Below are 21967 nucleotides of genomic sequence, written 5' to 3'. Positions count from 1 at the left end.
AATCCCCCTAGAACAGAAGTTCCCAAGCCTGAGTAATGTTAAATTGGTCCATACAAGCTTTTGAGACTAGTTTAACCGTAAGGAGCTTAGGATTTTAAAAAAATCTGTTGGAATTCAAGTCTGCAGAACGCTTGCAGAAAGATTACGTTGCAAGAGGCTCTGGCAGTGGTCTTTTTTATTATTTGGTACAAGGACATAAAAATTACATATCACTTGTACAGTATGTCACACAAGATACTGGTGCAGAGTGTTACACACACAACTCTACTGAAAATAATTAAAATCTTCTAAATTAAGTTCCCAATCACTTTCTCTTGAGGGCATATCTTATTGTAACGAATTTACAACTCAGAACGCACAGAAAAATGTTAAAAGTGCAACACAATTGGATTGGAACCAATAATATTTGCTAAGATATTAGTGTCTCTAAATGTATTTTAAAAACAAACAAAAGATACACAGGATAATCAAATCGTTATATTACATTTTTTTGTTTTGAGAAATGTGCTTTTGTATATACTGTATTTCAAACAGCTATGAGATGACAACTTTTAAATTCACCCTATAAAATTATGATTATTATTACCACCATTGCCATACGTAACATTATTGTATAGTACAAACACTTCTTTTAGTGTATTCTGAGTAAGGGGATTCCTCAGAAGTGTACATGTTCTGTAAATGCTCCACAGTAAATAACTGAAATGACACATCACTATGGAGTTCCACATGTAACACTCTTTAAACCAGAATACATTTATATGTATTTTAAACATTTTAATTCTGAGCAGAAGAATAATCATAACCATCACTTGTGCATTAAAATCATTATAAAACATTATGATGGTTTTATAGTGATAGGAAATGTTTAATGTGTGTCATTTCATTAGACAGCGAACCTATGCTTCATTTTAAAACTCAATATTAGCTGTACCAAAATCTCTCTTGCTCTATTCCAAGCTTCATTAAGGACTTCAAAATCACCTTCAAGGTAAGATGCACTCCTGTAATAAATGAAATGTAATAGTCATTCTCATAGGGCTGTCTCCTTGTATTATATTTGGACGAGAGGGTAGGTGGTTCCATGTGGCCTGCATATTTTAAGAGCTCAGTCTGTGAACTGTAAAAATAGAGTATTCAGGAAGAGCAGGGTTTATTCTGAAGGTAATTGCAGGCAGGACCTCATTTACAGGAAAATGTGAAAACCCATGGTGAAATGTTTAAGGGACACATAGATATTTCATTAACAAGCTTCTTAAGTCTTCTATAGGGTTTTTTATATAATTTTGTGATGTAAAGTTTGCCTTTCTATTTACATTTTTAGGGAGCTTAAGTAATGTTGCACCTGAAGCAAAAAAAGAGAAACTTCATCATAAAAGGCTCCGTTATCTGCTAGGTGCACACAATGTGCACATAATGATTGATGATAATATAATTTATGTGGTAATCACATTGAGTACTGATATTTAAATATTTGAATAACAAAATCGTTGTCTACCAAATATACCTGTATAAAGCATGAATGTGTGCTGAAGAAAATAATTAAAAGACACAGTAGCATTGAACTCCATACAATATATTTGGTACAGTATGTTGAACATTTGGAGTATGTGTTTAATATTTCCATGCTATGGATGTACTGTATGGAAAGTTCCACTTTTGCCTCTTTATATAAGTACCTCTGAACGTACTGTATCTTCTGTTGCAGTTATTATGGCACCAAAATCAATGATCTGCAGTACATACAGTATAGTATACTGGAAGTTATGAATAGTTATTAATTTTATGTTATTTAAAAACACATATACAGATACAGATATAGTACAGGTGCATAAGGTTAAAACAAGGTGAAGGATTTAGACTTTCATTTAGTTATATACAGAGAATTACAAGAACCGAGACAGAATCAAGGTCTGATGAGCAGTTTGTTTCTGCTCCTCGTGTCTTGCACTCTAATTAAAATCAGGGACAAACTCTAATCCAGCCCGTTATTGGTGGTTTCATTATTTATATCTATAATTCCATCCATGTTTGCCTGTGGCTCAGAGGATTAACTGCAGGATCCCTTTGATAACCTTGAAAGTGCTACATACTGTATCAAGGTATTAGACCTCTCCAAGATGCTGAATTGCTATAGTGAATACCTTGCTCTACAGTGTCTGCACCATTTGACCTTCTTACAGCTATCTGCACCACAATCGTTAAGATACCTCGTTATGGACACTTCCCATAACTCTGTAAGAACAGTCTTGAACTGCTATTCCAGAAAGTCATAGTTCTTTACCTGTTATATAGCAGAATATCTGGCACCCAGATCTGATTTGAGGGAAACCGCAGATTTTGCACTCCAGGGTAGTGTTCTGTGTTCCAAGACAGGTACACATCCGTCCAATGCTGTCGACAAAGACAGAATGAAACCAGGAATATAGTTAATACACTGCGGTGACGAGAAACATCTTCTATATAGCAAATCAGAATTTTGACCCAGTAAAATAGTATCTTTCAATCTTTATTGGTAAAAGTCTCCATGAAGTACTGGATGTGATGCCACATGACACAGTCTTTCCCTTACAACAGGGTCAACTTTAAATATGAAATTAAAATTCAATATAAGGCATCTTAATTATTCAAGGAAAAAGTGGGCTCTGCTTATTTGGTAACAAAGGAATGGGAAAAACAGGGTTAGTTCAGAAATCTGAATATCAAACCTGTGAGTACTACTCAGAAATACATACGAGTTTTCACAAATACTTGAACATTTTAGCCTGTTTCCCCTGATTAGAAGCGATACAAATTCCTGAAGGAGAGAGAGGCAAATCTCAGATTCAAATTGGCCATCCAGAACCCTGGCAGAGGAGCCTTTGGAATATCTTTGCCTAAGATGAATAAATAGGGCAAGCCAAGGACCACAATTTGGAAGTTAGGCTTAGAGGCGGAAGTTAGGCCCATAAAGTTAGGCCAGCAAGGACTGAAGACAGGCCAAGGGATGTCAAGACCCGAGGAAGCCAGTACACCAAGGAGAAGGCATAGGAAGCAGCTCAACCGCGGGCCTGTGAAGCAAAGTCCGATATGCTGCTCCACCCTCTCCAGCCAGCCCTCTACTTGTCTTTCACAGCAATGCTGGATCAGCTCCTGACACAGGTCACACAGCTCCTCTAATTAACGAATCCCCACAGGTCAGGTGATGTCTACTTCTCCACTTTCCATAATATAAGCAATAGGAACACAAAAAGCTTTCCTAGTTTGCACACTTTCTAAGGGAATAGCTCACATTTACCTTGCGCTTGGGTTCAGTCCTTGATAGGAACAACATAAAATGTCAATCTTGGTAAGAAGTTTATGTAACTTTTTTTACTTTTACCTCAAATTAGAATTTGAGTGTAGTACCATAACCAGATTTGCAGTTACAGTATGTCAGTGCACTACATCGTCATAAAAAAACATTTTTCTACTTCATACTTCATACTTTTTCAGCATGGAATTTACTTCTTCCTTCCAAGTTTATTATTTGCGTTATATTATTTAATTGATTCAGTTGCCAAATGAAGAAGGAATAAAAGCTTTGCTTTGTTAATATCACATTGTCTGTTAGTGCTTGTTAATTTACTGCTCTGTAATTTCTCTCTAGAGTCTGAGGTGTTTTAAACACTTTCCTATTAGTTGTTTGCTGTTGAGTCAACAGTATTTATTCTAAATTCATTAGAGGCATTGATCATTTGCTTTGCCAGATTTTGTTCTGTGCAAAACGATGAGGATTCAATATGTATAAGGTTTGATGTTTCAAAACCAATTAAGTATGACATTCTATAAATATATTAAGAACCCGAGTACGCTTTAATTATTTTCTCAGAAAACAATTGTCTGGATGCTGTACTGTTCTAATTCTTCCTTAACACAGCTGTTATTCCCTCTGTTGTAGCCTTTTCCTCTGCCTGTTTCCTTCACAACTCGTAAAGTGGACAATCAACAGAATTCATAAAGAAGAGTAGCAAAGACACATTTTCCTTCAGGCAATTAGTTTTTATGGACTACTGTCAACAGAGCATGTGCATTGTAAACATAAAATTATAATACTACTAGTGATACTGTAATTCATTAATTTAAGCTCTATTAACTTTAAATAGCATTTTATGCAACAAAGTGCTAGATTTAAAATAGTGTCAATACAAATACACTCCACAAATATATGCTGTAGATACAGATAAAGGATACAGGGATCCCCAGGACGACTAGTGACACTTCAGTGAAGGAAGTGATGACAAAATGCAAAGCATTTCACCTGATTCCAGGGTCCAAAGTTTAACTTTTTTCACAGACCATGTTAAAACGGAATATAAGAAAACATTCCTTGAAGAAAATGCCTAATTTCAAAGTCAGGTCACTGCACAGAGAAATTGTAATCAACTCTCAGCGTGATGAGGAAGAAGTCCCATTCACTTCTGAGCTGTGCTGAGTAAATTGCTCTGATGTACACGGGGCATTCTCAAAGACCTCTCTGTGATACTGGCATGTTCCCAGGCATAATCCAGTAATTAGTAGCGACCAGAGTTTTTAAAGATATAAAAATATGTGGTGTTGTGATTGTGACCGTTTAAACAAAGACACACCAGCTCTTTGTCTACAACCAAGGTCATAGTATACAAAGAGTCTGTTGCAGTGATGCTACTCCAGGCTATACAAATGGAGTGTGCCAGGGGTTTGGTCATTTGGAGCAGTGGAATTGGTGTTTAAAAGAGTGGTGCAGCTTTGACGATTAGAGTGTGCCTTGATAGTAGTTTAAATCTGAATTTGCTACAGATCCATCATTTAACAATCCAAATGTTGACGGGTCTTTCAGTCCCACAAAAAGTATGAAACTCAGAGGTATATTAAAAAGGAGGGCTAATAACTTCACATGTGCATGCATAATCTGGAACGTTTGCAATTGCTTCCTATACAAGTTTATAATAACGTAGTTTAATAAGTTACACAACCTAAAAACCATCCCAGATTATAGCAGGAACGTTTCTGTAAGATAGTGACAAATGCTATGGAGTCTGATATATTGAAAAACTTTATCTGTAAAATGTAATTCCGGCACCACAAAAATATTCCAGCAACTGTCAATGTGTTTTTCACGCTACAGGTTGTTTAAAAAATAACACTATAGCTTTACTTTTACAAACTGTGTAAAAAATGTACCAGGGAGCAAAGACTTTGATGGATCAGTCCCATGAAAAGATAACATTGACGAATGGCACAGCTGTGCAAAGACATCAGCCAGTATATAATTGTTTTTTGTTTTTGTTGTAGTTTTTTTTTTACATGAAGAAGTATTTTAGTTGAGTTAAAGAAATGGGGAAAAAAAAGAAAAAAACTGTTCACCCCAACTGGTGCTGAAACACTTATGCCACAGGCTGCTGTTATTGAGAATGGACATTCTTTAGAGGTTTGTCGAAATAAACATATCCAGAGAGTTAGCAAACTGGAATCTGTAGCTTTATTATTCTTCTGGCCCTTGCTTTAATGAACGACAGCCAAAGTGTTTAAGAAAAGGAAAGGCCTCGTTGACTTAACTATAGTATAAATGAACTTGATAGAACTGCTTTTTCCTGTACTTGGAAAGGTTTGACTTGGACATCCACATCATTGATCACATTACACATCTATGTATTTTTGCAAAGTACAAAACCATCCCAAGACATCATTCTTTCCAAGGTATGTAAACATTTGTACCATACACGTTTGTTCATTTAGACTGGGTGTGTGCTGGTTACAGAAAATACTGCACTCCATCCATCCACTTATTTTCCAGTTGCTTTATCCAATTCAGGGTATTGGGGGAGCCGAAGCCTATCCTGGCAAGCAACAGGCCAAAGGCTGAATACACCCATCGCAGGGCACACACAGACACAAACACAGACACTTTTACCTACTATAGGGCCAAACGTGTGTACCACCGCATCAGCAAATTAAACAAAGCCAAACATCTTTACCCTTTCTTTACAGCGGCACAACAAAAATAATTTGTTAAACAACTAGAATTATTGTCACTGACCTCATTTGACTTAATTGTTTTCAACAGTAGAACCTTGTGGATTTATACCATTTCAGCAGGCTTCTTAAAATTTACAATTTAAATTACGTTTTTTTAGCTTGACAGGTTACTGATTATTCAGTATATGGCCTTTAGCTAATCAGAAACATGATAATACGCGCCAAGGACTAGAAATTATGGGCCTTGTCAAAAGTCTTTATTTTGTGTGGGTGAAGGGGCTATAATAATTGCAAAGGCACTGGTCAGAAATTGGCAAAAGCTTACCAGCTGCAGCCACGCATTGGTCACCAGGACCTGATTCTTCTCATCCTGGAAAGAAAAAGAAAACAGCCCCTTTGAAACTCAAACAGAATTTGAAATAAAACTGCAGCAATTTACGTTAAGATATCATTGTGTTTTCATCAACTGGAACCATTAAAGGGACCACATGATCTACATATGAAATGATGAATAGTAATAACTTAAAGAAAAATTATTTTTAACCTTGAAAACTCGATAAGTGACACTTGTTTTTTTTTTTTGATTGTCTGGGCACTTGAACAGGTGTATGCCCATTTTTCCATGTGAAGACACACTGAAGGTGTCAGCAGATATAGATTAGGTTTAACCGCAATTGGAAGGGGTGATCTTTAACTCAGAGGAAAAAGAAACATCCAAATAGCCTTTTTTGCCTAATAAATTTAGTAAATGCTCCTTTATATCATGAGAAAAAAAAAACAGTTCCAAAAGAAGAAAGAATGGGGCAAATGAGTGAAATGAAAATGAAAGCAATGAATGACTTTTACTTCTTTACCCATTCTGCCCCAAATTAAAGTACACTTGGCAGAGTATCTGCAGACCAGAGCCATAGTTTTTTCATGGTTTTATCACAGCATCCTGTGATTGTAATCCTGCCTTCACTGTTGTTTACTGCAATACACTCGACCATAAGAATGCCGTGATAATCAATGATAAAAATCTTAAGCTATTGTTTACTTCAGCACTCTGTGGTAAAGCACAGCAAATTCATATTTAAACCATAGAAAACCATGTCATGGTACAAATGTGGTTTTAATATGTCTCCATAAGCAGATGTCTGGCATTTTCCACTGTGAAAATTACAAGGTTAATTGAAGAGCCCTGAATATAATCCCAACATTACATGATAATACAGAGAAAGAAAGCTTTATTTACCAAAAATGTCTACCAAATCCATTGATATCCTTAAAGTTATGTATTGGGGAAGGGCACAGCAGGAAATACTAACAGGTGCTTTTAGGGATCCACACTGATAATCGCAAACTGCAGTACTTCAGGAAGTTTCCCGGCAACAAAGATTTTAAGGACACCAGACGGGCTTATTGACATGGTGCCAAGTGCGTTTGTATGACTCTGAGTTCTCAGAATGTGTGTTTTTATTATTGTTTATAACAATAAACAGTAATTTCCTGCTTTTCACGTTCATATGTACCGTATAACAGAATTCAGCCATGTTGAATAATACAACATGATAAGCAGAAATATGATTTTTTTTTGTTGTGTGCTTTAAGATGCATGAAGCTAGCTGGAATAACAATGAATTTTATTATTCATTAGGAATGAATTAAACATAAGCAGCAGAAAGAGAAATGGCTAGGATTCCACTGTGTGAGAAGAAATGTAGTGAACTAAAGGCTGAAAGCACAAAACTCAATTAATCTGGACTTGCAACCCAATGCTAAAGTCCACTTCACCTCCTTTACTCAGTACATCATCTCACTGCCAAACAAGTAACCTGCATTTGTTCATTAATAAACAGTAATCCTAAAGCTAAAGTACAGCGTCCCAAATAGTTCAATTAGGAATAACACAAGGGAAAAGGAAGCGTTTCATAAAATGATTAAAAAACAACCGAATCCAGTTACCGAAAAGGAGAACAATGAATTGCAAACATAGGACAAAAAGGATCTTAGAAAGGCCAAGACAGAGAGATAAAAAACATAAATAATCAAAGTGCTGCAAGAGCAAAAGAACCATCAATGTTTTAGTAAAATACATGAGGGACAATGATGGGGAAAATCTAGACAACGAAAGGGAAATAGCTAATGTACTAATTGACTATTTCACTGGGGTGTTCAAGAAGGAAGGAGTGTGAGGGGCCTCAGGTAGGGATGGGTACAATTCTGTATTAAAACGTATAGAAAAGGCAGTGTTGTGCACTAGAAGTCCTGAAGATTAATACATTCACAGAGCCCAAAGGTATCTCAAGGAAACAAGAGACATTACTCAGAATCCATTGGTGTAACTATTCCAACAGCTGTCCAAGACATTTAGTACAATAATATTGTAGTGTTGGTACAGTAGTATCGCTCAGACCTTATCAACTCTCTTCTTAACTTTCATGAGCACAACTACAGTATGTATGTACAGGTACGTACACTTTTCCAGCCTGTAACCACTCTAAGAACAAGCAATAACATTTGAATATTAAAATGAATTTCCTCCAGTGGTTAAATCTACTGTATGCTTTATTCAAAGTTACTCTAAATGCTGTCTTGCATATGAAATTAATATATTTAATCTCCACAGGCACACAATGCTTAACTCATAGCAGTTTATACATATGCAATAACATTTTTTCAAATAAACAAAGTCTTGCTGTCTGGTGAATTTATCTTTAAAAAATAGATCTTCATTTGCAAATGGCTCCCTGTACCCACTGCATACCAAGAGTAAAGTCATTCTGTAATTTGACTGTTTGAGGTCATGTAAAAAGTTTAGTATTGGAAAAAGAGATTTTTCAATGTCAGTAACTTTAGCTTAGCTTAGCGTTAGAGGTACAGTAGGTACTGTATATTGGTGAGAAATAGCCATTAGACACATTTACTGTATGACTAAAAGTAGTTGGATGCTTTCAAGACAGACACGGAGATGCTGTTGTGACTACTATAAAAAGTAATATGCATGCAAGTGGATACTGCACTTTAGAAGTGGATATATGGATCACTTCCTATGTGCTCTGAGATCCTTTGTGATGAAAAGCTCTATATAAATGTTCGGAATTAATAATAACATCTGACAACAATGCAACATTGAGATGTGCCTGTTTATTGTGGCACAAGTAACATGTTGGAATGCTTTTCCACTTGTTTCAAAATGGCTTTTCTTTTCTCACAGTCAGCTTTTTAATTTCAGACTTAAATAAATAATGCAAAATATTGCTCTGGGAAGAGAAATTATACAGCAGGAATTAACTGCTAATTATAAAAACTCAGACTGAATTGTCCATCTGGGTTAAGAGTTCCATCTCGGTGAGCTTCTGTAATTTACAGTAAAAGGTAATAATGCTGTTTTTGAACTTCGCTGTTATCTTTGTTTAATGACAGTGCCCAATGCACCTAAACAAAATTTGGTCAGCTTTAAATAAAATCTGAAAATAATATTCACATAATGGGAACAGCAGAGGTAATGGATACATAAAAATAGAGTGACAGGAAATTGTTGAAATTTGAACTAATAATACTGCATTTCTGAAGGGATGCATTTTAACCTTAATTCAGCTAAAATTTAGGACACGCTGTGAGTTGTCTAATTTTAGGAACTCTTTAATCAAAATAAATGTAGGCATGAAAGACCAAGACAGATGTAACATTTGCCATATAATAACATAAATACCAAAACATGAATATTTTCCTTTCTTTTGTTTCTGTCAGATCTCTATTATAGTTTTCCTACAAGCTGCATCAAAAAACAAACAAACAGAAGAGCTCATCTTCTGATGGAACAGGACCTTAAGTGTACTTTTTGTCTATCTTCTACAGGCAGACAACAGAAATAATAAGCCAATTTCTAAAACTGAAGAGTATCAATAAGACTGGTCAGCTTCAGATGGATTGTAAAACCAGAGCAATGAAAGAAACCATGTCAAGCGCGATGGCGAGATTTTTTTCAGTGCTCCGTCAAGGTCAAACTCTCATTTTCAGTCTATTGTCAAGATGTCTATCTGTTGCATTGAAAAACACAGCGCACAGAAGCATGCATTTAAGTTCTCAGATTGTATAGTGAACTGTGTCATGTTACAAAGGCAGAGGTTTAGCACAACAGTTGCCATGTGCTCTCCTTAAATATGAAATACTGTATATAGGGCAAAGTTAAAGCCGAGTGGGCTGGGAAAACATGATATCTATAAATCAACTAAATGAACTACATCTTTTCATTATTGCCATGCCAATGACCTTCTTTAAAACAGACCTAGGAAGAGGATACTAACCTTAATACCCTTTTGATAATTCAATGAACCAAGAAGCTGGGCCTTTGAATATTTGAACAAATAGGAATTAAAAATGTGAAACCCTAGAAATGGCGCACTTGTCTTTTATGGTGATGTGACAACAGCAGCATGCATTCTGATGTTTACAGAAACGTTTTGTCTTCTTACGTAGAAGTAAATGCTCCCATAATTATTCAGCATCACTTCACACTGCAGCATGAGAATACTCCAAAACATATGGTTTATGCACCACATACAGGGGTCTATCAGGTGAAAAAAGTGGGCTATCCTACTTTAGCCAAGTCTTAAATCCATCCATTTTCTAACCACTTTATCCAATACAGCATCGTCAGGGAGCTGGAGCTTATCCCAAGAAGCAAAGCAGGATACAGGCTGGACGAGACACTAGTCCATTGCAGGGCACACACAGACACAAACACACATGCACTCACAACAGGGCCAGGGCCTTTTTCCAGAAGCCAATTAACCAACTATTATGTCCTTAAACTGTGGGAGAAGACCAGAGCAACTATAGGAAACCCATGCGAACATGGCGAAAACATGCAAACTCCATGCCTATAGCACCCCAGGAATTGAACCCAGGGACCCAGTGCTGTGTGGTAGCAATGCCAACCACTGCACCATCGTGCCACCCTTAATTTTAAATCTTTTGAAGAGATATGAGCAAAAAACTGACTTTTATTCTCTGAAAGTGAATGTACTAAATCAATATGTGCCACTACATATTTACGTGGACTTAAAAATTGTCCGAAAAAGTGTGGTAAATGTGGCAAACCTAATGTGGCAGGAGGTGCTTTATAAATACAGAGTACAATGTCTACAAAAATGATTAAAGTAATACCCTGCATTTTTGTTTTCCTGCAGTCTTTCACACTGAATGTAAAGCTACAGTGTTTTAGAAAGCCGCTAATCAGTCATCTCCTTTATTGAATTGTTTTCTTAAACATTTTTGTTGGATGTTATGCAAATGGCAATGCAGACAGGAGCAGAGGGTTTAGATGTGTGTGTGTCAAAAAAAAAGCAGCTTTCAGTATCTAGCTTGTTTGTTCCCCAGTTAATGTCTCTATAAATACTACCTTTGTTAGTGCACATTCTCCAACACCTGAGGCTGCCACTCACTCCTAGTCTGAGCTGTTGCCTCCTGCTGTTTTGCTTTGAGCTGCAGGTAGGTAATTCCATTCAAGCCATTCACTGGCTCACTGGGCCAGAGCTTATACTGCTTTCTTGGTGTGAAGCGATCAGACAACATTTGCCCCTAGCAATACTGGTGCCCATTAATACAGCTGGGTAGACTGGAGCAAGTGAGGTAAAGTACCTTGCTCAAGGCTCAGCAGCAAAGTGCTGCTAATAAATAAAAACACACTTACTTGGACTCATCTGACTAAAAAGATTTGCTGAAAACTGGAGTTATGAAGGAAGTTCATCATTTTTCCAAAATGAATCCTTTATTCTGGCTGGCTGTGGCGATGGTTGGTGTCATTTTACTACCTGACCACTACATTTTGTAACATATGCTGACTTAAAAAATTCATGTTGCACATTCCTGACAGAAAAAAAAAGATGCTGAATAAGTGATTTTATGTAATCTGACTCAAAGTAAGAAGAATGATTTTATATGAAGTCATATGGTCTAGTTTTCACACTGTACATTTGGGATACTGTGTTTCTGCTTTAATCATAATGTTATCTTAAAGATATTGGTGCCTTGAAAAGAATCTGCTGTGCAGAAGCTGAGGTGATATTTTACTGAAGCCTTCAAAACGTTATTACAGTGATCAACGCAAATACCACACTTCTTGATGATGCTTTAATACTGGTACAGTATATCCAATGCAATATCAGATAAAAAAGTTGAGCTTGTCTTACTTCAAAGGTTATATTGCAATGTTGAAATATCCTGATTGCTTTCTTTGTGGTTTTCTCTTTATCTTCAGTTTACTGGTTTCCTCATGCACTTTGTTTTGTTGCAAGCAAACATGCTCCTGAAGATCTATTTTGTCGAGTGATTTTGACGCCATGTAAATTTTTTATGTATAATTTTAGTGGCCTGACCATAGGCTGACAATGTAGATTATGTGTTTCTGGGGGTGGGGGTTCTTTTGGAAGTGATGTCTAAGAATCAAACTGCTTTGCGCTTGGCTGAGCAAGCATATGTCTTGGAAAAGACTCATTTGAGTATTAATAAACCATTGAAAATGGTGCTTCAGGCAAGTACAATAAGCAAACTGGGAGAGATCACAACAAATGAGGACACTGCTAAGTAAATACTGATTTAAAAAAAAAATATTTTAGTTTGCTGCAAGTTGGCTGAGGTCAGTATGTTTCCAGATAGTGGAAAGGTGTTTGTTTATTTTCTCTTCCCTTGACCTTGCTGACCTGATTTGATTGACTAACTTTTCATTTCAGGATCCTTTGACAATGCATAAACCCCCAAACCGCTTTTGAAAACAGCTTCTTTATTCCAACTCAAAGGGGGGTTTTATCAAAAGGATGTACTGAGAATATAAGAACTTAAAGTCTGAGATGGAGAGGAGGACGTTTAACCCATTATACTAATCTTATTGCAAGGAACTGACTGATCAGAGAACCCTGGCTGGGCCATTTACAGTATTTCAAAACACCATAGTTCTTTGTGCTAAAACGTGCCTACTATTGCTTTTATACTGGTACCACTGTGCATGTAATAATATTTTTTTCCAATAATTTATAGAGATAAATGTCTTAACTGAGATAAGAAACAATGATTGTGTTGCAGAGTTTTATATTCTCAGATGTGGAGTAAGGAGAAAATGGACTCAGCTTTAGCACAACTCAACTACACTCGTCCAGAGAGCACAGAGAGGTAACAGATCACTATTTGGTGTTAATTTCATGAGTCTGAACTAGAAACATCCAGAAGTATCAAATTTGGAATGAAGCATGCAATAATGTGAAGAAGTGGATTAGACATGTGGCCTAATATTGATGTTACACTAAATTTACTGGCAAATTTTGTTCTTTTAGTGCTCCCTGTTGCTGTTATAAGCTGATTTTTAAGCTTTGTAGCAAAATAAATCCTTGTTAATCAAAGTACTCCCTAAGCCTTGCAGGTAAAGTACATGATAGATGCCTGGTGTCTTGTACTAATGTGGATATACAACCTGTGAGCTGGTTATCTCATGAACCAAACCTTTCCAGATAACTTCACTTCACTTTCTGAAGGGCTAAGCACTGCTTATGCATTACTAATCTTCTTTTCTCTACGTGTATGCTGTTTTTGCAACAATTATTGTACTACTATATATTTTTGTGTTCCCCAATGTATAGGTGTGTCTTCTTCTGATACTGCATCGTCTCTATTTACATCATCTTGTTCTACTCTAGCTTACTTATTTGTTACATTTTAATAATTTGATTTTTAACTTACGGAGACCACAGATTGATTGAAAAAGTCATATATTTTATAGTGCTCAGTCATGCTGTTTCCAGGCACCACAGTGGTGCAGTGGTCAGCATCTCTGCCTTGCAGTGCTGAGGCTCCGAGTCCCTGAGTTTAATTCCATGAACAGTATGCTTGGGTTTTCTCTGGGTGCTGTTGTTATCTCCCACAGTCCAGAGGAGGGACATATTGGTACAGTAGGTTGACTGTGCATGTCTGTGTCTGCCCTGTGATGAGCTGCTGTCCCATCCAGGGTGTACAGTATCTTTCCTTGCTTTCTATGCTTGGCAAGAAAGAGAGGCTAGACTCAGGTTCCAGCTCCCCTGTGACCCTGCATTGGATAAAACCGTCAGAAAGTGAATGGTGAATGGATGGATAGTCTTGCTGTTTTGAATTTCCCATACTACACAGTTGCTGATATTACTGTACTCTTGCAAAAACATCAATATCCGACCATTTACTGGTTTTCATTAATCTAAAAATCCCAATGTTAAAAGTCCTGCTTATTTTAGGGGATTTACATGGGGGTCAGACTATGAAATCAGTTTCATTTCAGATATTAATTTAGGTGTTTTATGTTTTTACCAAGGTTATCTGATAAAAGAAATACAGAATAATGACAAAAGATGAGAACTACTGTATGTCTCCCTAAATTTTCAAGGATGAAAGGACAATATTGATACCTGTGCAGTCAAAGACTTCTTTAAGGTCAAAACATACTCATTTGACAATTACAGTTTTATCACATTCTTTTCTATTCATATTGCACCAAAACAATGCAGTAAAAACATAGTTTATATTCAGAATATAAACTGGTTATAACCAGCTACAAGCACAGTAACTTAATATGGGGGTTAGGGAATTTGAGTAGAGCGTAAAGCCAAATTCATATACAGTATAGTTAAGTTTTCCCCTATAACCCTGATAAAATCACCCTACTAATCTCTTACAGTAATACAATATATTTAATATAAGTATAAAAATAGTAAATAAAAGTAAATCACACAACTGTATAGGCTCTCTAACTAGCTCTTGAAGGCATGTTTGAGAAATTCTTCAGAGAATACAGCATCTTTTCAATATTTTTATTTTCCCGAGCCATCCACGCACTGTAAGTATGAGAATTGCGAGAGCACTGTATTAACTTATTTGTCAGGAACAATGAAATAATTAAATTCAGAGTTTTCCCTAATTACATATATACAATGATCTTCAATCAAACTTGAAAAAGAGTCGTTGTTCAAAGTTCTGAAACATCATATCAAATGTGTAAACTAGTTAAACATTGTAAATTACTACATACTGTACAGCTGCAGCATTTCACCAAAAGTTTACTGTATATACACAAAAGCTTTGTTTATGTACTGAGAGGTATTAGAAATACAACAGATAAGTATTGATACTACTACCATTTTTTTTTGTTTCTAATGCTTTTGTTTATTCAATGAATATGTTTAAATGTGCTCACATGTGCATGCTTGTGTGTTTGTGGGCAACATCTTTGTGTTATAAAATTAATAAACCTGCTTTAGCTATGGAATAATCAATCTTCATAATTGAGCAATAAAGTTTAGATCTCATAATTTCTTACCAGTGTAAGGGTATGCATGCATGATTTCATCAATGTGAAAAGAATGTTTCAATTACTGAGTCAGAAGGATGCCTACAAATGAAAGTTTCTATTGCAATGCCATCTACTGCAATTGCATGCAGATATTAATATGTGTATGTGTATGTGTACACCAGATAAAATAAAATTGAAATGTACGCTGTTGCATTAAGGGTGTACTGTGCTGTATATAGTTATACCAATATGGAGTATCATGTACCCACCGATAACCATTTAGCTCAGTATTGAAGAGGACAAGTTGTTGTACAGTGGCCTGCAAATGTTCATAATTAATAATTAGTATGTTCATTATTCATTTTAGTAAATCAATCTTTCAGGTTCCTTATTTTATAATTTCACTTGTATAACTTTGCTTGCAAGCTGGCATCAAGACCTGTATTTTAAACTGTTTTACCTTATTTACTGTACTGTATTTATACTCCTTATTTATTACAGTTGACATCAGAGCGTATCTAGTCCCAACACAAGACCCCTTATCCTGGCTGTTAAAATAATCTAAATATGAATTTTAGCTGTTGGGAGCTGTGGGCCACAAATCCACAATAAAGCAGCTAAAATTTAACTGAGCATGAGCTGCCTTGTGCTCTGCACGGAATAAAAGATGTGAGCTATCTAAAAGAACAATTTATTAACCAAGAGAATGCTTTGTCAGTGCAAGCACGTTAGGTTGACTACATTATTCACAAACTCCTGTCACCATGGCAACTGGTGGAAACATAAATTGAACATGCTGTCATACTATTAAGGCAACTGCTGAAAACCCTGAGATGCTAAGAACATACGGTAACACCTTGAGCTGACATTTACAAAATGTAAAAGGTGAAATACAGCAGTCTGGAAGCAGTGCTTTTAGGAGATAGAGACTTCACCTATAGATGTTGTTCATGTTTGTGTAAGTAATATGTCAGCAACAGAAGAGATTTGTACCCATCTGCTATAACAGAGCTCAATGTTACAATGGTATCTGTGTTTTTCATAAATTTGGCCCAATGGGACAGGAAAATGCCAGCAGATGTAGATAATAAACAAATGAAAATACAAAGTATGCAGATTTGGGTTTGCTTGCACAGGTATACAGTACCTGACCATTCTAACCTTTTACAATACGTGCCTCTACGTTACCCCCCAGTTACTGGAACAGCACATACTGTAGTATAAAGTAAAGGAGAAAAATTGAAAAATGCCCAAAATAAAAAGTGTAAAAGGTCTCATGACACACTTTAATATATGAGCCTGATAATGTTTTATTTGCAGATACAGTACATCAACTGTATCTGTATGCCAATAGATATTTCTTTATACCTGAGAAACCACAGTAGTTTACTCAACATGATTGTCTGCAGTGATGTAATGTTGTAAGCACGCCTTACAATAAAATACATATCAGACACAAATAAACTCATTGTGTCATATTCATTGTGTGCAACACATGGATATTTGAAGAACATATACAGTACCACTACATACGGTATTTGCTTTGAACTATAATTGTTTTAAATGTCATGAACATTTTTTAACTTCATTTGTTTTTTCTTTTAGTCTATAATGCCTCAAAGACATCAACATTTCCATATCAAAACTTAAAATAAAGAGGATAAGACATATTCATAATGTGGGCTCCACTATATCCATGTGATGTATATTCATCAGGAATTCCTTGAAATATGCTGCACCTTTTCTGCTCTTCTGAGGCTCAAATATACAGTATGATGGCACAAATAACATCGTTTCTATTCAAAATACATTATTCAAAAACAAACCCTGTGGAATGGAAGAAATAATGGTGATAATAAGAGCAGAATAATCAAAAGGCATTACAAGAATAAATGTTAAATGTGGAGTAAAAACAGCGGAAGATCTTTATATAAACTTTGAATGAAAGTAATTTATTCTTGAATGGAAGATTAACAATCGGCATCAGTGTTCTGCTCCGCTGAAAATTAGCATATAAAACATTTGTCACGTTTAGTGCCAGTACCCTTCCCATAGATCCACCGAACCAATTACACACATCCAAACCTAATCCTTCAGCCTAATGTAAGAGCATCTACAGTATAACCCCACAATTGAACTGAGTGAATCACGAGCCGCCCAAATCAAAGGAAACTCACTCAAATACAAACAACACACACGGGCAAAAACGGCAACATGTGATTTATACTTTAGGGAAAGTAAAAATGTGAAAATGTCTAACTTTCTGAAATGTAAATTACTTATGACACAAGAGCTGCAGTTTATTTTCCCATTTTTCAGGTGGTGAAGCATTAACTTCCATTCCATTTCTAAGGCAACATAAAAACTTGGCCAAATTAGTATGCGTCTACTGACAGAAAATCAAGACATATGAAGGTCAATGGTTCCTATAACCGCTCATTAAATCCTTCACCCACTTGGTAGCGTTTGCTGGTTGATGTTAAATGACAAGCATGTTTCCAAAATAACACTGAATTAATTGGTTCTTTTGCTGCTCTAACAAGGGAAAGCTAATTGCCCTTGGATTGTTAATTACTTTAATAAGAACTGTACCAAGATTTAGGCTTGAAAGGGCACAAATGTCTTAACATTTGCAGCACGTGGCTGTCTTTTGGCTAATTGAGAGTGAACATTACATTTTTAAATTCCGCTCTCCATCATAGGAAGCTTTTCAGAAGACAGTGAAGTGCCTGATCAAAGTGTTGTTGTGGTAACTCTGGAGCTGAACAGTTTAAGCTGAATTATGCTACCTTGCTGAGTGTTATTTGCTATAAATTTCAAATCTCTAAAACATCTGTGCAGAAGAACTGTTTTATTTTGGTGTTAAATTGTTTCTGTTAATTGAGAAACAATTGAGAGCAAATGCTATAGTACAAAGAAGGAACTAAATCTGCCCCTGAGTTTCCATCTACAGCAGATTTATAAAGCAGGTCATACAGTATAAACAAGGTTGTAAAGAAAATAATGGATTCCATTTGGTTAATATTGCAATCATCGAGTTTACTTGTGAAATTACAATATTTAATTTTATTTCATTTTCTGTAATGTGCTTTTTATGTATTGTGAAGCACTTTGTAGTGATTGTTTTTGAAAACATTACATGCAATAAAGTTTACTATTATTAATTAAGAATCTATACCTGTCTTGTAAGATAGATTGTTTTGATGTACCGATTCTAAGTGCTATTGTCTCTAATTTGGTCAGAAAAAAAATGATTTGCCTTCATGGAGTTGGAAAATCTGAAGAAATACAGTACTGTATATCTACTGTACCTGCAGTACAGTATTCTGTGCACAAATTAGGAATGTAACGTTTAGTTGTAACCCAGAATCAAGATGTTTTAATCCTTGCTGCTAATGCACAAATACTATTTGAAACATTTTGTTCAGTCATGCAGTATACAGTATGTGAGTGTCAACTGTAACACAGTGCCTTTCCGATTTTCATTTTTCCTCAGTGAACCAATCAATAATAACCTTTGTAATTGTGTATAACGTGCACAATGGGTCTTAACTTCTTTGCTTTTGAAAGTGACAGCACATTATGATAAAAGAAAAAGAGAACACTAAAAGTGCCTTAATTTAATTACTTATTGCTCCTTGTAACTTTCCTTATTACCAGTATAAGATTGCTTCTATTACATAAGACCTAAGAGTATTTGGAACTGCATATTAATAAATGGAATGGGTATTTTAATTTATTTGCTGTAGTTTAGGTACTGCCATACCCTAAAAAAAGAAAACTACTGTATTTGCAGTGATTTAATTCAGTTCAGTCCCTGCCTTTTAATGTTCACATAACATAACACTGGGAATACTGTCTTTATTGTTACAAGCTTGCTTAACATGAAATCAGCATTTCTTTCTTCGTTCGGAGAGTTAGCACAACATAAACCTGAATAACAGCTCTGAAACATACACAGAATACTAGGTAATACAGAAGAAATCGATAGAAAGGTACAGAGTAGTCCTTACACAGTATACATACAGTATAATCAGTCATTCTTGCCTGACCATTTGAAATCACTTATCTTTTTATCTTCTAAACATTAGATGTTAGCAAATTATTATTTCCACTATTCAACTATTGCATGTTGGTAGTGTTGTCCTATCACACTACTTACTCTCAATGTCTTTGTGTGATTATCTTAATTTAGGGTGTCACGGAATTCTAATGAATATATTTGATAAATTGATATTATTAATGCAATTGACTCCCCAGATATTGGCCATTGCAAAAAATAACACACTAACACTAATGGTGATTATAATATTATTCCAGTGCATGACAATTATTCTCTCTCATTTTTCATTTACAGCAAACTCTTTTTCTTCCTGGTCAGAGTGTATATTTTCTTATATCGAAATATAGGATACCCTTGAAAGAACGTTTCCGTTATGTAATGTGAGTTTGAGATGAGAGTCTGAAATGATTTTGCAGTAAATATAAAAAAAGAGTACTTTTTTCCAGGATGAGTACTGTATATGGACGACAGCAGTGCCACTGCAGTGCTATTAAAAGGGTGGTGTTTGCCACCATAAACAAGCACAACAGAAATACAGTAGGTAACTTAATTAAGAGCTGATTGATTTTGTTTTACTTTGTGGTTTGCTGGCCCTTTAGTTGTAACTGCTTTTGAGACAGTTAATCTCAAATGGATTTCCTTGGTTAACACAATGAATAACTAAAAGCTAATATCATTAATTTACACAACGTGAAACCAAAATACAGATTCTTTAGAGAGATCAAGATCTTTGAGCACTTTCTGCTAATTCACATGTTTATTCTTCTGTTCATTAAGTCCTGCCAATTACCTATGTGCAATATTGTGCAGGGAATTATTTAAAAAATTTTTCCTGATGTTGTACAATCTAATTTATTGGACTACTGGGTTAGTCACAAGGGAATTTAAACCAAAAGAAAAATCAATCTGCAACCCAAGATAACAAAGAAATCGTTTCAATTAGTTGATCTTCCTTCACTGAAACCTTTACTGTCTAAAGAAAACATAGAAAAGTGACTTATTTTTTTGTTAATGCAATGCTTGTAAAGCTTTCAAGTGCCAAACGTATGATAGCCTTTTCTGTCCCGCTGCCGAATTCCAGTGTCAGACACAGATGAGCAAAATGTCTTTCATTCCCCTCTCAACGGTAAGACAGGTGCAAACCATAGATGTGATGGATCCTGAAATACTCTCTGAGTATCTAAAACCCAGTTATATGGATCTAAACACAGCCCACCTCAGAAGCACCATCTCAAACAAATATTTATTGGCTGGAACCACAAAAAGCTTTGCTATCGGATAAATATTGAATAATTGTGAACAACTAGACTCCTTCCTTTAGGAAACTGCATATTTTATGCAATGAACCAGCCAAAATTAAAAACTGGCAGTATTTCTCCTTTAATGGTACAGTAATTTTGATTCTAGCCATTTAAGCCTGTGTGCTTCATATTGCTTGATATGGATCTGTTTACTGTGCTTCCAAGCTAACATATGCCTACTTGACCAGTCAAAATGGCCTTTGCAATATTCACTGGATATTTGAGATCAGATTATGAGCTGATTTATTAATGCAGTGCGCAGTGCAGTGCGCCACTTTCTTGTCATGAATGAAAGTAGAAAGGAAATTGCCATAAGGAGTGATGCTAGTTTTTATCTGTTCTGGTTTTAAAGCTTCTTTTCAAGTGTACTGCTTTGAAATGAACCAATTCTAATTAAGCTTCAAAAATGGAATAATATACTTTATACTTCTGATATGAAATATCGAGCTTTCATGGGGTTTTCAATGCAGCGGTGTTTTAATTTTTCATTCTTTGTAACAATCTATCTTGAAGTCATTTTTCTGACATGAATGCTTTCAATTAATGGAACAATGTTTGATCTTTAATATAAGAATATGAATATATATCAATAAAGATCAACATTATTGATCTTTAATAATGTTTGTCTCAGCTTTGACTTTCCATTTCTTTTGCATTATTAGTCAGTTGTTTAAATAGAAAAGTGCTAATAAAATATAGTCTATACATATACAGTAACTGTGTTAAAATACTTTACAATTTTAACAATTTTATATCACTTTAATGCAGTGATATACTGTACACACTTGGACCTGGTCCACCAAATTTTACATGTCACTTACTGCATAATCCTCAATGAGTAAAGACCTGAAAGCAGTGGTAATAGAACCCCAATAAAGGAATATTTATTTCAAATCCAGTCATCAAGTGTCTGAGGTGAAATTAAAACAAGAAACTGAAGTAGCTCTTTGGGATCAGGAGTGAATCTTAGTGATTTACACTCTAAAAGATAAAGCTTTACATATAGTATTGTATGTGTCACGTTCGTAGACCCCTCCACTTAAGGACGCTCCAGCCCTTCCTTGTTCTCCACTCATCGCCCGCACCTGCTCCCTGTTCCAACCCCCTTTCAGTTCTCCATAAAAGCCAGGCGCTCACTTTATTTTTGGGGCTCTGCATTGATCCCCGTATTGTGTGAGTTCGGGACCTGGAAGCGCCTGGTCCTGTTAAGGTTTTATTTCCTGTTCCTGTTCCCCACCGGTTCCGATCCGGTTCCCATTTTTAAATCTTGTTTGTCTTGGCTGGACCGCCTGGTTTTGGACTTTTGCCTTCGTTTGGATTCCCCCTTGGATTTTC

At 35.7% G+C, this 21967-nt stretch overlaps 1 protein-coding gene across 1 annotated transcript in view; it reads right to left on the bottom strand.

Moving 5' to 3' along the window:
- chrna8 (cholinergic receptor, nicotinic, alpha 8) overlaps window positions 1–21967 on the bottom strand; it is a 66679-nt gene that overhangs the window by 31452 nt on the left and 13260 nt on the right. Inside the window, exons 3-4 of the mRNA XM_088930221.1 lie at window positions 6302–6346; window positions 2285–2394 (exon numbers count right to left, since the gene is read on the bottom strand). Of these exons, the coding sequence (XP_088786347.1) occupies window positions 2285–2394; window positions 6302–6346 (155 nt within the window). The remainder of the gene's footprint in view (window positions 1–2284; window positions 2395–6301; window positions 6347–21967) is intronic.

This window comes from Atractosteus spatula, chromosome 1 (assembly GCF_055471065.1).
Source record: "Atractosteus spatula isolate fAtrSpa1 chromosome 1, fAtrSpa1.hap1, whole genome shotgun sequence".
Lineage (NCBI taxonomy): Eukaryota > Metazoa > Chordata > Actinopteri > Semionotiformes > Lepisosteidae > Atractosteus > Atractosteus spatula.
The sequence above is the reverse complement of the archived record's forward strand: the minus strand, read 5'-3'. Positions and strand labels throughout refer to the sequence as shown.